Source organism: Chelon labrosus, assembly GCF_963514085.1.
Source record: "Chelon labrosus genome assembly, chromosome: 24".
Taxonomy (NCBI): Eukaryota; Metazoa; Chordata; class Actinopteri; order Mugiliformes; family Mugilidae; genus Chelon; species Chelon labrosus.
The window spans coordinates 5,300,750-5,317,704 of record NC_140357.1 but is presented as its reverse complement, the minus strand read 5'-3'; the positions used below and the strand labels follow the sequence as shown (position 1 = coordinate 5,317,704).

The 16,955-nt window shown below is 46.2% G+C and overlaps 1 protein-coding gene across 2 annotated transcripts in view; it reads left to right on the top strand.

Annotated features, from left to right (window-relative positions):
• The window catches only part of pard3ba (par-3 family cell polarity regulator beta a), a 136,587-nt gene that overhangs the window by 62,209 nt on the left and 57,423 nt on the right, over window positions 1–16,955 (top strand). For both annotated transcript variants that reach the window (XM_084574247.1, XM_084574246.1), the window contains 4 exons: window positions 3,565–3,664; window positions 4,761–4,902; window positions 6,009–6,106; window positions 9,743–9,787. In XM_084574247.1, the coding sequence (XP_084430373.1) occupies window positions 3,565–3,664; window positions 4,761–4,902; window positions 6,009–6,106; window positions 9,743–9,787 (385 nt within the window). The remainder of the gene's footprint in view (window positions 1–3,564; window positions 3,665–4,760; window positions 4,903–6,008; window positions 6,107–9,742; window positions 9,788–16,955) is intronic.

The window sequence follows — 16,955 nt, the reverse complement described above, 5'->3', positions numbered from 1 at the left end:
TGGAAAGGAGGAGTAAACTGGGAGGGTTTCTGGGCTGATTGCCACTGACCTGCCAATGGCGGCATTTACATCTCATCTATACCTCCCTCCCAGTCTGTGTGTGTGTGTGTGTGTGTGTTTGTGTGTGTGTGTCTTTGCTAGTTATCCAAGCATGTGAGTGCATGCTAATCAAACACAGGTCACAGTTCAATATATATCTGCATTGTCCTTCTCCTTTCATGTCTTAACAGGCAGTCTGGTGATACCGTAGGGCCCGTGCGATAAAACAAATCCCCCTGAGCCCCTCAGAAACCCCTCCACTGTCTGGAGTTTGCTCTCCATTGAGGCTGGATGAATTAAATCATAAACACCACAAAGTGGCACATTTACCTTGTTAATTGTACGGATGATTTAATCTTAATACATCCATGCAGTTGATGAGGCACAGATTTATTGGATTTAATTGCATTTTGTGGATTTTAATGGTGTTATTACGTATATGAGGTTCAAACGGCAATCTCTATGGAAGGACCCAGAAGCCTTTTTTCTTATTTTCGTCTAATCTGAACATTCAAACACATATATATTTGACTTCTACTATGTATAAACTATAGACCAACTGATCAGCATGTAAAGTCAGCATCTTCTTAACATCCTAGCCTCCTAGCTTTTTCCTTTCTATCGACCAGAGAACGTGCGTCCCAGGTGGCCGTTGCCTCTGGTCCTTGCGGTGTGTTCAAGTGCATCTTTACGGCGCAGACACAGGTGACACGGCAGGCTCTATTTGAAGCAACTCATCACTGCCGATAGTTTGTTGATGTCAGTTTGTTGTGATTGCACCTTAATAGCTTTCTGTCGTTCTCTGTTCCTGCACGCACAAAAATAGCAGGTTACTTACTTACAGTTTCATGAACTATGAAACAGCCTGAAAGCAGCAATAATGAAGTCTGTGAAATGCACATATGAAATATTTCTGGTAACATTTTCATACACTTTAAAAAGGGACAAAAACTGTGGGAGATGAATCCATGTAGAGCGTAAAATTATATCTATTTAAATAGTATACATTTTCTTTTCTGCCTTTGCTCTCCATCCTGAGCCGAATGATCAATGGGAGGGGTGGATGACACAGTAGGCTGCGGCAGGGCTAAGCCTCTCTGAAGCCTTTTGTATGAAGCTGTAGGTTAAGACTGCCAGCCAGCATAGCTGGACCCCCCCTCTCCCCCCTCTCCTGTTTACTTATTGTTGTGGGATTAAGATATCTGACTGCCTGTCTGCTGCCAGGCTCCTTCAAAAGCCTCAGGCGAACCAGAGGCTGAGGGATGGATGGATGGATAGATGGATGGATGGAGGGAAGGATGGGGGCTATGATGGGATTTATGTGCAGCTGACACATGCAGAAGAACTGTCAGAAGTTTGTGTGCAAATTCACGCGACACACACACACACACACAAATATGAGCTCAGCGTGATTGACAGCCGCGATGCCGTGTCATATTAAGATGTATGGTAGCCGCTAATGATCCCCCAGGGACTGCGTGACATTGTGAATACACCCCACCCAGTGCTTTGATACACGGAAGCTACTGGAACACCTTTCATGATTCATCTTAGGACTATTTTTTTTTGTCACGCTTAAATCAGTGTGTGTAGGAGTCTGTCTGTTTTTCTTGCTTTGTGTGTGACGGCTGTGGCTCCCATCTCTTTGACCAGTGAAGGCTCCTTTCATCCTCCACCAGCGCTGATTCCCATCATCCCTAGTTCCTATCTCCATCTGTGGGGTGGGGGTCCTTTGTAGTGCTGGATGGCTGTTCGATAAAATGCCTTAATTGCTGTGTTTTAGGTTGTGCGCATGAAGAGAAACACATTTTTTTTCTTTTGCTGTTCCTTTTCAGGCGCTTTAGATATTTATCCATCATTTATTTCCGTCATGGAGGCATCGGTTCATCCGTTCTCCGGCAACTGTAACAACTTCCTCCCTGACAAACAGCAAAAAAAAAACGTAACTGCCAAATGGTAACTGATGTGTTGCCATGGTCACCGTGTCAGGGTGGATGACAGATTTTCCTCCTCACTCATAATCAGCCAGAGCGTTTTGGTGATATTTTCCCCGTCGCCCCCCGCTCCGTATCGAGTCCAAATCCTGGGATTGTTGTAAATCTGTTCACATTTCCTCAAAGCTCTCTTCTCTCATCGCCGTCTGATGGGACCCGCCGGTTGCGTGATTGAGCTACGGCGAAATGAATGCGAAATCCCCATAAATGCAATCGCTCCGTCGCCGAGTTCTGTCGTGATTTCAGAGGGGCGCTGTCACGACCGCTTTTATTGCGTTTGCCTGTTTGGTTTTCCATATAATTTGTTTCATGAAAAGAAAACTGGAGATGGTAGGTATGTGATTGAAGCATGAATTTGACATCCAATGCTGAGATAAGGTTAGGAATGTAAATTTGTGAAAACTATCCATGTACTTTCCTAAACGTTTCATGAACAACCTGGAATTCCTAAAGGAAACATAGGTGTTTTCGCAATTTCGGCGCGTACCATCGATCTGCGGTTTTTATTCTTGTTCTCAATGTTACGTTATGTCCGCAATTCTATCTGAAAAAGCACAAATCCTAGTGGACAAATTAGGTCTTGGTGCCAGTTTTGTTGAACAATTGCAGTTAAAGTCTCCTACGTAACTTTCACACTTTCTTTGTTCACACACGTTTGTCTGGAGGACCAAATTGAACCCTCTGGCAGGCCTTTTTTGGCCCACGGGCTTTATGTTTGACACCCCTGACCTAATCGATAGGTGATATGGGAAAATAAAATCAAGATTAACTAATCAGCCATAGACGAGTTAGCCCATGGTTTTGAGTTGGGGTATGCAGTCAGTCGTTGGCAAAGTTCAGACTTTTTGGTCTTCTGGTTTAGTAAATCGGAGCCACACAGGCAACTTCTTTGACATGGTGTTGGTTAGTTTGCGGCAAATGTTAGCCGTTGCTTTAGGCAAGTTCAGAGTCATGTTCTGAATACTATGGATTCATCCCTCAAAGGCTACCAATGCTGTCCAACCAATTGACCAATTGGCCCGAAGCCTACAAGTCCATTAATAGTTGTATCTTTGTGACACCAAAGAAGATGAATGAACACAAGTTCAGCCATGTACTGCAGACTCGTGCTTGATTGACTGTCCAATAAATGACTCCACTCTCAGGCTACATGACTTTATGACACCAGATCTGAACTGAGCAAACCAAACGTTTCTAGTAGTCTTTGAAACTTTGTCCGTGAACATTTTAATCCTTTCAAGACCATGTCACCTGAACTGGGCTTGGGTTAACAGGCTATACCTTTGCTGGAAATGACTGCTATTTGGTGCCGGTATTATATCCCAGCACTGACTGATGCATGGTAAAAATTGAAATAAGAACCCAATGCCAGTGGGTAATAAAATACATGACTTTATCTTCGGCTGTGTGAGGAAGCGGCCATAAATTTTTCAAAAGTCACAGCTCCGACTGCGCTCGGCACATTTTCACGCCTATGAACCGCCTGATAACCGTTTTTATAGTGTCCCTCCATCTCTTTCTTTGTTGACAGGAGCCTTGGGGCCATGATGCATACCAGAGACCTTCAGGACCCTCCAGGCCCCCCAACACGGAGCCCGCCACGAATGGAAGTCGCACAACAGGCAACTCTGGTGAGCCGTTCGACGTCGTGCGCGTACTATTTGTCCATTTGAGCTGTCAAATAGTCAACATTAGGTTTGGAGTGTTTGTGTGCTCCCGTTATCTGCGTCTGAGTGTGTACACACTGTGTTTGTCGGCGTGTGTGTGTTTGCCATAGCTCCTGACTCTGATTTTTTATTTTTTTTAAGCTCGCTATAGCAGCCGCGCTAAGTATTCCATAGCCCCGCATTACAAAACTGCCCCATCTTCTCTTAACCCTGCCTTTGTGTCTCTTCTCGCTCCTCTTTTCCCTGCATATTTATAGCAGGAGAAAGGGAAGTCATTAACTATGTTTTTCCCGAACGCCATGCTCGGTTTTTCATGTGCAAAAGATCTGACCTTGGAATCATTACGCTGATGAAACGCCTCCTAAGTGGGGCGGATTTGCATACAGGGTATTGTGCAGCATGCGTGCTGTTGTGTTTAAAAAAAAAAGACTAACAAACTGTTTTAAATTCATTCTTTAGCTCTCTCCCTCGTCTCCTCTTTTCCCTCCTCCCCTCCTTTGGGATGCATGGAGCTGGAGATGCTTCTCTCACAGAGATGCTCGCCATCACACTGAATTAAGAGCACACTTTTCCTTATGAGTGGGGGATTTTAACACAAAAGATTTACAGTGGGTGAAATGATCTCAGCTCTCAGGGTTTCTGGAAAAACTTGCAAGGAAGTTAAACTGAAGCTCCTGTGTGCATTAATCTTTGACGTATAGCTTCTGAATGTCTGACCTTGCTAAGCTCTTTATTGACCGTATTGATCCCCGGTTGAAGGACACACCATTCCTCATTGTGTCTGATGTCCGTAATTAAATATGTGTGCGGCGTCTTGTCACAGCTGATCAATAGAAGTAATGAATAATATCCGCAGCTACGCAAGAGCCCTCAAAAGTTTTCGAACGTATTAAGCTCCCTTAGCCGTCAGGACTGATGCTAGAGTTAATTCAGGCGCCGGTAAGAATCAAGGTAAAAAAACAAAATGTGTTATATTTAACAAAAAAGTCGGGACCTTTTCTGTTTTGAGGAGCTTTGATTCGGTCCCGATAAACAAAAATCTGTGTCGCTCCTCCTTCAGCTCCATATGCCGCCACGACCACCAACGGCGGCTACGGTCACTACGGCAATGACGACGACGAGCACGGCTTCCCCCCGCCGCCGTCTCCCGGATCCGTGGAGGAAATGAGCAGGGACTTGCCGTCGACTCCACCTCGCCGCAGGTACCCCATCCTCCACCGCCTCCACCGCTTCGACAAAACACACACATATTGTACATTACACCTCTATTAAACTACACACAGGGCCAGAGTTGTTTTATTCTAATGGCCCTCTGTGTTATGAGATAAAGAAGAGTCATTAAGCTAAATATTACAATGCATTATTTAGGCTGCACGGTCTAATTGCAGTAGCCTGTTTGCATTATGCATTAGTAATTATGGTGATAGCGTAATAGAAAGAGCTTTGATACTTCTATGAGTATATAGCTGTACATTGGGCTGCACACTGACCACAGAAACACTCTGTCTTATGTATTTATCCTCTCAGGTTAATCAGGATCAAATGGATTTAGAAAAGTTTTTAATGAAAGGGCTTGGAAACAGCTGATCTGGGTACTAAAATCTGTGTTTATTGCACTTTAACTCTTAAACCCAACCCCTCCATGCAGCCTGGATTTGGTAATCAGTGCTACTGCATACACATTATACACCGCACATATTATACTAAGTTAGTAGTACTAATTTATATAATATATTAGTATTTTTTGATTGACAGCTCAATAAAGTAGCTCCTGTGTTTTCTTTGTGCAGTGCATTGTGGGACAATAGTCTATAAAACCCATCTTAGCCAAACAGAGCTACGCTGCGTTCAACAGACGCTTGCTGCAACTTGACGTGCCACGACTCGAAGAGCGGATTGGGCCTCGAACCAATCACATGAGTCCGTTTCACCGGATTATTTGTAGTTCTTTAGTTTTAGTCTAGGAGCGGCAGTCGCAATGATTTAACACAATACTTTCCCAAGTAATGGGTTAGGGTTAGGGAATCATTACCAGAGTCAGAATCTTTCTTCACTGTACTCCATCCCCTGTACATCGATCGCAGACAGTGTACGCTATTGTTTCGCTGCATCGTGCCATCTGGAATCAGAGGAAATGAAATGATGTGTTGTCTGTGGGAGTTTTCAAATCCTGTTTGCTCTCACTTGTGTGGATGAGTTAACAAACAAGCAGTCAGGATTTTTTATTTTTTTTTATTCATTCTACTGCCACTTTTGCAAACGCTTCCATTGTTTTCACTGATGCAAAGTCGTGTCTGTTTCCTCGCAGCGACTTTCAGATGCTACCCCCCGCGGCTACGTCTTTCTACGCCAGCAACGATAAGGACAACATTCCTCGAAATAGAGCATCCAAGAGCATGGATATGGGTGAGCTCGCACACACGCACACAAACTCCTCCAGCGGTGAAAGAAGCTCTTGTTTACCATCCTGCAACTGCTTCTGCGGCGAAAAGACACAAACCACAGGCCCGCTGTTGTCTCAGCCGCCGCAACCCGGCCAAACACATCGGTCTAATCACGGACCCAGACTGCAAACACACAACGGCGATCACATGCTCCTTATCAGTACGCTTCTTTGTTTGTGATACGTAGCCCTCTCCCATTATCCCCGGGCCTAAAGGGATTTGACCTCCTGAACTCATAAACCCGGGGGGCTTTCCAGCAAACCGCATGAACGCGGCGTTCGGTGTGTGCCGGGAGCTTTTGTGTGTAAATGAAACGCGTGAGGTTCCCAATCTCATGTCTCGCTGTGTGTGTGTGTGCGTGGAAGGTGAGAACGAAGGGGTTGATTTCCTCGTATTAACCCATGCTGACCCCTTCCTTCCCTTCTTTTCCTCTCTGTCTGTCTTTCCAATCCTTTCATCTCTCTTTTTCCTCCCGGATAATATCTCTTGTATTTCAGTTTTTTGTGTTCCCTCCGTCTTTGTTTATCTCACTTGTGTTCCCTTCAACTCAGGCTGAAAGCCGACGAGTTTGCCGCTCTTGCTCTCTTCTGTCCGTCTCTCTTTCTTCTCTGCCTCTCTCTGATTTCCAATCCCGGTTCATTAGGTCCAGTGGATTGGCTTTCTTCCTGCAGCACACGCCTCTGCCACCCAAGCTGATTGGCTTTCATTACGGGCAGGGGTGGTCTGCGCACACACGCTCTCAGCCGTATCCCACTGAGGACCCACTCCAATACCCACCACTATCTGTATCCCCTGGCCTCCATCTCCATCTCTGGCCGTCCTCCATTTCAATCTGTTTTTTTTTTTTTTTTCTCGTGTGTGTTATCTCCGTTTCTATTCATCCATTTCCTCTCCAAAGTGCCCACAGCTGAAATAAGGTAGTTAGCCGAGCTCTGTGTGTGTGCGCGCGATTGTGTACGCGAAGATGACAGGAGCTCTGAACACACACAGGCTGACCCCCGCGCTTACAATTTTTATTTAAAGAGACGTGTTTTTTTGTTTTTTTTTCCTCCTCTCCTCCCTCAGGAGACTTTCCCACATGTCAGTCTTGACGGTCACATGTGTCTGAGCTTCGGCGGGTTAGCTTTTATTAAACACCACTTGACAGCGAGAGGTGAGCTGTTTTTGTTGACCCTCGGTGCCTTAGCAAATAGTCTGTTGACTCAGAGCTTTCACTCGCACGCTGAAAATCCTCCGGCTTGGGATGAATAGCAGAGTCCCTGACTCCGTAGCGCCGCAAAACTCTGACGACGGTGTAGGTTTGTTTGTTCCTTTGGATCCTAATAGAGAGATTCTTTTCATTAATTCATTTATCAATCTAAAAAAGCTATGGCTTGGCTTTAAAATGCTTAAAGTGCATGGAAACATCAGACCTTTTAGGACTATTCTACCCAAATCTGTTCACGGATGAGCCGAGCAAACTCATTTTCTCCTCCGTCTCCGACTAATTGCAGTTCTCCTGCACGGCAACAGTCTTGTTCCCCGTGACGTCCGGCCACGGTGGAGTTACCTCGCCGAGGAGCGAAAGTCTTCATCTAACACCTCGAAGTCAGAGCTGACCGTGACAATTGCACCGCGTCCCCCGTGGCGGCTTCGCAGCGAAAGCCGTCCACCGTAGGGCCTTTTTCTTTGTGGAAATGGTATTGTTAGAAAAAGAGAAGAAAAAAAAAAAATTTTAATGATGACTTACAATAGAGGTAGCAAAAAGCGCTGCGGTGTGAGGCAGGTAGTCCTAAGAACCAAGAACCAAGGGAAGCTGAACGTAAACACGATGGTGTCCATGAAGAAACGGGTTACTCAACAGTTGACAAAGGACAAAGGGAAAAACGGGACAATAGGTAACATCATCCAAATCTGGAAGTTGATCTTTTAGGCGAGTACGTGGGTGAATTGCGGGAATATTGCCGTCAGACGTTGGTGCTCTGTACCAACAAACCCTCCACCCTCTGGTTCATTGTGCAGCCTCGATGCTACCAGGGCTGCGGCCGTTCATTTGTCTCCAGAGCCGACCAGAACGTAGTATACTAACAACATCTACGCATCCGTGGTATTCTGGAGCTGTCCTCGTCGGCAGGGGGGTGTAATTGAAGCCCGGCTCTCTCTTGTTATCCCTGCACATCTTTTTCACTTGCGTGCTCTCCACCTGTGTCACCTTGTTCTTTTCTTCTGCCGCTTCCCATCCCGCAAATTACTGCATTACCTTCTCTCTGTGCCTTGCTCCAGCCTCCTCTTATGATTCCCATTTTTTTTTGTCTTTGATGCTTCTTTTCCTGCCATCTTAGACTCTCTCTGCAGAATTGCAGAACTACACTTACTTTGGCATACTATACTTTAGTATGTGCACCTGCCTAATACTATGTAGGTCCCTCTTAAGCCATGAGGTGTATGGTTAAGGGACATTTGGGGTGCCTTATGGTGTCTGGATCCTTTGTGGAGTGGAGTCTCTGGATTGGGCTTGATCTGGAGCATCTGGGATATACTTGACCGGATTAGGATCTGGATCAGGTTTGGGTTTTTCCTGATTATGCTTTCTCCTTTTGGAGGGAGTTTGCCGCTGTCTTGCAGTGCTGTTGCCTCTGAGGTCTTTAGGCGGCACCAAAGGTTTCCCCGACAGAATTAGGTGATCTGTTTTGTCGCCGATTGCTCCCCAGCACAACAAGCTAGCCGAGATAGGTAGGAATTTTTCATTTTTGGCCACCGTTGCAGAAGAGGCAAACTTGGCTGCCGGCCATGCAGACTTTTATCTTTCCTCCACAGAAATGGGAGGCTTTTCATTATCTGCCAGGGTCATGTGGTCCGAAATATTTTTTTCTCCCCCCAAAACTTTGAGAGTGTTTAATATTTTGTTTCATGGTGCACACGGAAAGGTATTTCTGTTTCTTTGTCTTGATGGCTACAGATGTGTCGCTGCAGGGTTTTATGAAGCTTTTTTTGATTTCCGCTTTTTTTTTTTTAACACGCATCCACTCGCACTGCATCTGTCACTTCTTTAATCTCTCCCCGCCGCTCCTCCTTTTTCCTCCCCAATACTCTCCCTTCCTCTCATTTTCTCTCTTCGCTCAGCCTCATCTGTCCGCTGGGAAAATTGACCTCATAAAAAATGAAAAGGATTATTTAAGAGAAATGGCGGCATAATGAAAGCCCATTATTGTATCCCACGGTGCGCCGCCTGCCTGCCTGCCTGCCTGCCTGCCGACCGCCATCCTAGTTAGATTAGGTGTTGCTGGGTGCTTGTTTTCTCCTGCGTCCCTTTATTATTTCTCTCATTGTCTCGTCTCTGTGTGTTTTCCCATTTTCTGTCGCAATCACAATATCGCTCTTTCTTCTGGTTTTCTTATATTTCTGCTTCTTTTTCATTTCCTCTTTTGGTCCGTGTCATTTTGTCCCTCGCTTGTCCTCCTCCGTCTTGTCCGGGGAGTCATTTGCAGCATATGCCAGCGCCAGTAGGTACCAGTGTGACAGTGAAGCACTGGGATGACCTGTGGGCTGCTTTTTGTCTCAGTATATATGGCTTGTGGTATTAACTGTGTGATTTTGTCTTTTTTTTATTGTGTCCTAGTGGCTGATGAGAGCAACATGGGATCACTGGTCGGCCAGAGGAATGGTAAGTGAAGAGAAAACCCTCTCCTTTTTACCCTTTGACCCTTGATTGTGCTGTATTTTCCTGCAACTGTTCACCAAGTCCATCAACTCTTACTAATTCTCCAGCTTTTATTCCACATTTTACTCCATCCTCCCCCTCCCCTCCGCTCCCGGCCTGACAAAGTTGAGTTGTGAAGCACTTAGCGTCGGAGCTCTCGCTGCTTTATAGCCGCCCAGGTCAGCGGGGCCTCGGCGTTCAATCCTCACCCGGCTGACAGCGGCCGTATTGCATCCCGACGGCTTCTCCTTCGGTTATTTCTGTGCGCGCTGTTGTTTTATTTCAGAAAAGTCTTGGGTTGTGCTATTTTTACAGAGTGACATTGCACAGGGCGGCTGAAAATACTCCACGTCTGGTTTGCTTTAATATTCATTTTGTCAGTGACTGCAAGGTCAGATGCAGCGATCAGAAAATCCCATTAAAGACGCCACAATTCCACAGTCTGCACATAATACTACCAATAAAATATTTATAGTTTTTAGGCATTTTCCTTAAGATAGATTAAAACAATAGGAGATGACTGAATTAAAGGATGACATGCAGCAAAGGTCTCCATCAGGGCTCAAGCTGATAATGTTGCTATAACATGGTCAACATGTAGGTTAACACAATTATGGGAACCCATCGGACATTGTCTTCGGACTTAAGGGGCGTACAGATGCAGAAACACATCCTCAAATATGGCTCCTGGCAATTCAGCCACATGCAAGGACAAAACAAATTCCTGAAATAATCGGCATTCCTCATGACTCTACTCCCTGAAACTTTTGGGGTAGGAAGTACAAAACAACAGGGTTATCTGGGCAACCACAGCCAGGAACATCTACTATCGACCGACTGCCACAAAGCGATTGGCGACATGTGGATACCCTTTAAGTCTGTGGGGTCACCAGCCATTGTTTCAGGGCTTCTGGGCCAAGACTTTTTGGCCCGGACTTTTTGTTTTTGGTATTTTCTTCACAAACGTGACATGCAAGCAATATTGCTAAGAGAGAACAGTGACAAACAAAACCTTCTCAAGCGTGACTGGTCAATGCTTGAGTCAACTGGTCAAGAAACAGATTGAAATTTAAGTTGTACTGGCAAGGAAACAAACGTGGTATTAAACTTGGGTGTGACGTTCACAGAATAGACTAAAATATGACCAAGCATTACTGATAACCCCAAAGATGCAGACTGAAAACATTTCTTGCAAAGTAATTGGAGTTCCGGGGTTGACTCTAAGCAGTTTGTGCTCCAGCGTTGCCTCTCCGTAGACCGGAAGACTCTCTCTCGAGGTTGATCTTGGCAGCTCCGCGGTGGGTGTTCACGCTCAGCCGACCGTTCCTCATATCTCATTTACAACTTTTAATATGAACAAATTCTCGTGTAAGAAAAGGATCGCGGCTTGCGTTTTAGTTCTGGTGCTGGGAGACGAGTTCTGCTTCTTTCCTTCTTGCTGTTTCTCTCACACACACACTCACACACACACACACAGTCGGCTACAACGATTTCTTAAATCCACCTGCAGCCAACTGAGCCTGTTGCCGGTGGAATACAAATGGCCTGAGCACCGTTCCTGACCTCAAATCCCCCACACTCAGCATTCCCACAAGTGGCTTCACCTCCGCCCTTCTCTTCCTCTCCCAGATACCCCCCACCCTCCTCTTCCTCCTCCTCCTCCTCCTCCTCCTCCTCCTCCTCCTCCTCTCCTGCGATGATTTTCCTGGCATTTCTACGCCGCCCACAACCCTTAAGGCCCACGATAAATAAAGCGATCCATTTCTTACTGCGGCGCTCCTTTCTTCTTCTTATGTTTTTTTTCATCTCCTCTCCAGCTGACGTCTCGGCTAATGCGTATTGACGGGGCTTTTGCGCGTTTTTTTTTTTTATCATTTTTGCTGATGCGGCGGATTTGCCCGGGCCCTCCTGCGCTATGCTCCACCCCCGCCCTCCCCTGCCGCCGCTGCCACCGCCGCCGCCCTCCCTCCTAAATGGCCTCAGTGTTTCTTTATGGGCTTTGACATATTTCATTAGGCGGATGGTCTTAAGAGGCATGCCTGGCTTCTTTAATCTGGCTAAAACCCTTTTCTCTCTGGCTGAAGCTGCCGTGAGGTGCGCTTCATCCCTCTCTCTCTCTCTCTCTCTCTCTCTCTTTCCTTTTACTCCCTCTTTTTCTCTGTCACTTGCTTCTCTTCTCCCTCCTTCTGTCTTAACTCTCCACTCTGAGGAGCCACCATCTTACAATATGCTTTTATTCCTTTTTTATTTTACTTTCATCTTTGCTACCACCCTTCCCTTCCCGCTTCTTTCTTGATCATCCTCCTTCTCCGGCTCAGTGTCGCAAGGCTCATCCCCATTTTTAGTATCCTCTCAATCCCAAACCTTCATCTCCCTCTCTTCTCTCTCTCCCTTCGTCCTCCTCTTGTTCCAGTTCCTTCTTTACGATCACTTTGATTCTCTTTCTCTCAACAGGCTGATCCTTTTTTTTTTTCAGTCCCTCTGTAATCTTCATTTTTCTCTCTCTCTTCTCCCCCCGCTCAGCTGCGGCTGTATCTGTTCCAGCCTTATGTGATTATGGTGAACATGCTTCTGTCTTGCAGTTTCCTCTACCGAGTCAGACCCAGCCCAGCGCCTCACACTGTGTTTTTATGAGAGTGTGTGTGTGTGTGTGTGTGCGCGCGCAAGTGAACACCCCACAGACAGCCAGAGGAGTAATGAACAGATATCCCTTCATTCATCCCTCCATTTCTCGCCCTTAGAGTCTAACATCTCCCCTGGCAGCAGGCTGCCCCCTTACAACACACCGAGGAGCTCATCCAGTAGAATCACCCACACACACACACACACACACACACACACACACACACACACACACACACACACAGAGAGAGTCACCGGGGCTATGCGGCACTGCTTCCCAGCCTCACGGATGCCTACTTTCTTTTGCTTATGGTCTCCTCTTGTTTTTTCTTTTGTATGCTCCTTCACGTGTATTTCCCGATGATCATTTGTCGGGACGTTCGGTGCCAATAGCTACCAGCTAACCCTGCAGCAGTGCCAGCGGTGCCGTCGTCCTGTGTGCGCATTAGTCACTGTTGTTTACTCCCCTGCACGATAGGACTTTAAAACCAGCCAGCGTTGTGCTGCTTTGCTTTCTCTCTGTTTGAAATGATCGACGGCCCTGTGTGTCCCTTTTCTTTTATTTTAAGTAGGGCCGTGGGTCACTTTTCTGATAAACCCCTCGCAACAGAGTTCGAACACACTGCGTCTTCTCTGCCCACTAGGGAGCGCTCAGTGAGATTTTCGGGGAGCTCATATCTGGGCCCAGATGTTCCCATTAAGATGCGTGTAGTACACGCTCTTCCTGCGGGTCGGTGCGTGTCACCGGAGTCTTCTTACAGACTGGCTGAGCTGCACCTGAATGGCTTTCAGGCAGGTGTAGACTTTTGGGACTCTTTTGGGTTTATTGGCAGCTTGCAAGTCAGCTTTCAAGTGCATTTCCACCTCCTACTGCTGCCATCTAACTATGCATCGAGCATGGTTACATAAAGTAACGTCGGATTCTGTGAGTAGAAGCCAAGTCTTCTAAGTGCTAATAATAGTACGTTTTAGCTCATATTAGCTCTGTCGGGGTTGACTGCATTTGAAATCAGGTCTAATTAGCCTATTAGGGCTGGGTCATGTGCTGCAGGTAGGTTTTCATTTTCAGATTTTTATCCATTAAGTCCTGTAATTTAGGATACCTCAAGATAAACCAACAGTACGAAGAACATTCAGAATCCACAACATGCCCAAACAAGGTATGAAAGCTAACTGTACCATCCTGAAGTCAGGTTCCTGCGTTAGGTTTCGGTGAAGGCCTTTAAAGTCGGTAAAAGCCTTCACAAGTATAGCATTAGCAGGATTGTGTGTGTCTGAATTTCTGCTCCCTCCACTTCTCCCTCGTTGCGCAAGCATTTTTATCCGGCCCCGCGTTTATAAATGGCACATGTCCCACTCCGCGCAGCTCTCTCCAACCCTCATCCATACCCTGCCACCCCCGCCGCGTAGCTGTAATCCAGCAGAGGTAGGCAGTAATTATGAAATGGCCTTTTAAGTCCCCTCCAGTTATTAAAGCCATTCATCTAGGTGGAGGCTAAATACAAACAGCCCATATGTCCCCGGTCCCTCATACATCTAAACAGCTAAACACAATTACCGCCACGGCAACGCCTCCATCCAGCTTCATCCCCCGCCTCTGATATAGCTGAGTGCCTTCAGATAGTGACGGAGGGAAGCTTAGAGATTGAACAGGTCTTTAATTAGAGGAGAGCTTTGATTGGCTATAACGTGAATTGGATTTGCGTTTACTGGCTATGCAGTCGTATGAAGTGATCTGGTTTGGAGTCAGATGAAGGTTGTGCCACAGTAGTATTCATGGCTGGTGATATTTCTTACCAAATCCCAGCTCAGGAAGTGGTATTTAAGACTCATCTTACTCCAGTGGGAACTCAAATCACACCAACATTCAATGTATTATCTGGTCTTGTCATGTGGCCCAGCTAGAGGACAAAAGTGGGAATGTCTTGACCTCTGACCTCTCATGTCGACACAGGTTAGCTCCAGCAAAGCTTTTAAACTCTCACATTCAGTCCATCTAATCCGAGCTGAGACAAAGACGGTTATTGGAGACCTTTCCCGTCTTCTCTCCATTTCTTTGTGCAGTTTTAAGATCTTAAACCCATCTGTAAACTTTTATTGAGATGGGCCGGTCTAAAATCCATAGTCATTTGTGATCTTTTAAGTCACCTAATGAATTGCATCCCCTTTACTGACGCAGTGTTAACACAGGAGGGAACATCTCTACGCGGCCCCGTAACACTGTATTTAATGTTTCAGCTGGATTGAATTCAATAACCTTTATTGACACTGAGATCATGCACATGTATCTGGATGTGTTTTTATAGCGGGGTGCAGGTCAGGGTCTGTTTAACTGCTCGGCAGGACACAGGCTTCTGGTTTTATTGGCCGATCCTGAGATTGGATGCCAGATTGAAAAGCGTGTGTGGATCTGTGTATTACGCGTGTGTGTTTTGTTATTTCTTATTTTGTGTGTGGTCCCTGCACCCATTTTAAAGAACTGTGGTCAGGAGCAGCAACCCCCCTTTTTGTTTTTTTTTGTTTTTTTTAGTGCTGGCTAATGTGTCTCCTTGGCAACCTGGCGTCACCCAGCTCCACACACACACACACACACACACACACACACACACACAGACCTCACCTCCGCTGCCACCTCCGGCAGTTTTGATGGAGGGGGCACTTTCTTGTAACCGTGGCAACCTTTCTGCCAGTCTGGTACAAATCAGCTTGCTGTGGAGCACATTGTAGTCCAGTTGATAGGTAAGTGTTAAGATCCCGCTGAGCCGCTGCGGGAGGGGAGGGTCAGACATGTTCCAGGGATGTCTGGAGGTGTGTATGTGGTTACTAGAAGATCCATGCAGGCTTAAACATGAATAAATCAGGATTAGTCATTTGCCGTTTATCCCCCACATCCCCTTAGACCGGATCGGGTCGTTCCAGGCGAAGACTCGAAACAACGACGGCCTCGGATAGAAGAAGTCACGATATCCAGATCTCATTCATTCAGGTGGATGTTTGCATGCGGCGTGGCGCGAGCGGCCACGGTACGCAGGTGTGTTGGATATTTGTGGACACTTTTGTGGCCACGGTGTTTATGCGTTTAGCGCGGAATGCAGGTGGCGTTTTGCGGCGGTAATTGGCACTCTCTTAGTTTTCAGCATTTTTGCTGTGAGTGTTAATGACAAGTTGAGTAAGAAGGGTTTTATAGTCAACATTATTACCACTGAGAAGCGCTGGTAAATGGTTCTGTATTTAAATAGAGCATTACAGTCACAATGATCCACTTGTTGCACGAGGAGCAACTCAACCCGCTCTACGCACCAAGCCCCAGTCACCTAAGACTGGAACATCCTGGATAAAGGTTCTGAGATTTATTATTTTTCTTTCTCAATGCCATATGCTGTGTTCACACATCAGACACTAGAAAGCGCAACTGGATGCCATTAAGACCAAACCTGCTGAAAAACGCTCATTACAGCTCAAGTGAAGTGCTCAGAAATTGCCCAGCGGTGTGGCATGATGGGGAAGATGTCCTCTAGAAACAACCAATCATGGCTTTTTTTTTTTTTTTTTTTTTTTTGCTTGCTTGCTTGCGTGAACATCTCTTCATCTTCTGCGCTGATGAGTGAACGGTGAGTTTGGCGCCCGTCTTGGAATTTAAGTGGCTGTTGGACATGCGGACGGACCGCAATGTTCCACTAATAAGCAGAATAACAACACAGTCAACATCAATATAACCACCTCAGTCAGAACAGACTGGCCCGATTGGAAGAAATCGTCAGTAAATGACATAATTCCTACATTGCATTGACAGTGCTCTACAACCCCATCCCTAGGGCCCATCTTTCTGTCTACCCTACTACTTTACCCCTTGACTGGGCCCCCCAAGGGGATATTATCGCAACTGCCCGAATAGGGTAAACATCAGGTGAGGTTACGAGTTTCTGGGAAGGACAGAAACATGAAGATAGAAAGACATGAGTTGTTCAAACAAGTCTTTCAAAAGACGAACACAGCCGGAATTGATGTGGGCAGCACGGCTCATACATACTTCTGTTTTCCTAAGATTTACAGCTCCGCAGTGGCCAGAACCACTTTTCTCATGTCAAAATTCATTTTATTCGTGTAAATGGTTACTGTTTACTGTTTATTTAAGAAAGGGACAGTGCAATTTCACAGAACACATGATTACACATGGTTAAAAAAGCCAGAATTAGCCAGAAGGCTAGTTTTCATCTGTAGTCCCCTTGCCATGATGTAAAAAAGGCATCTCTCGCTGCAGCTTATCGGAAAGCGAAAACGGGTGACGCTCCCATTTGATCTTGGCCGCGCCAGCGTTACAGCTGTGAAGGGCATCGCCCATCACCGCGTCCTTTTTGGCTGTTAGGCTGTTTGTCAAATATGTGCACCAGCTTGAATCAGTGGCAATCAGGCGGACGTGATGCGAACGGATCCGCGCGAGCATCTGCTGGCACAGCGGGCAGCGATATGTGATAAACGCTGATTTCACCCTCCATTGGATCGAGCTGGC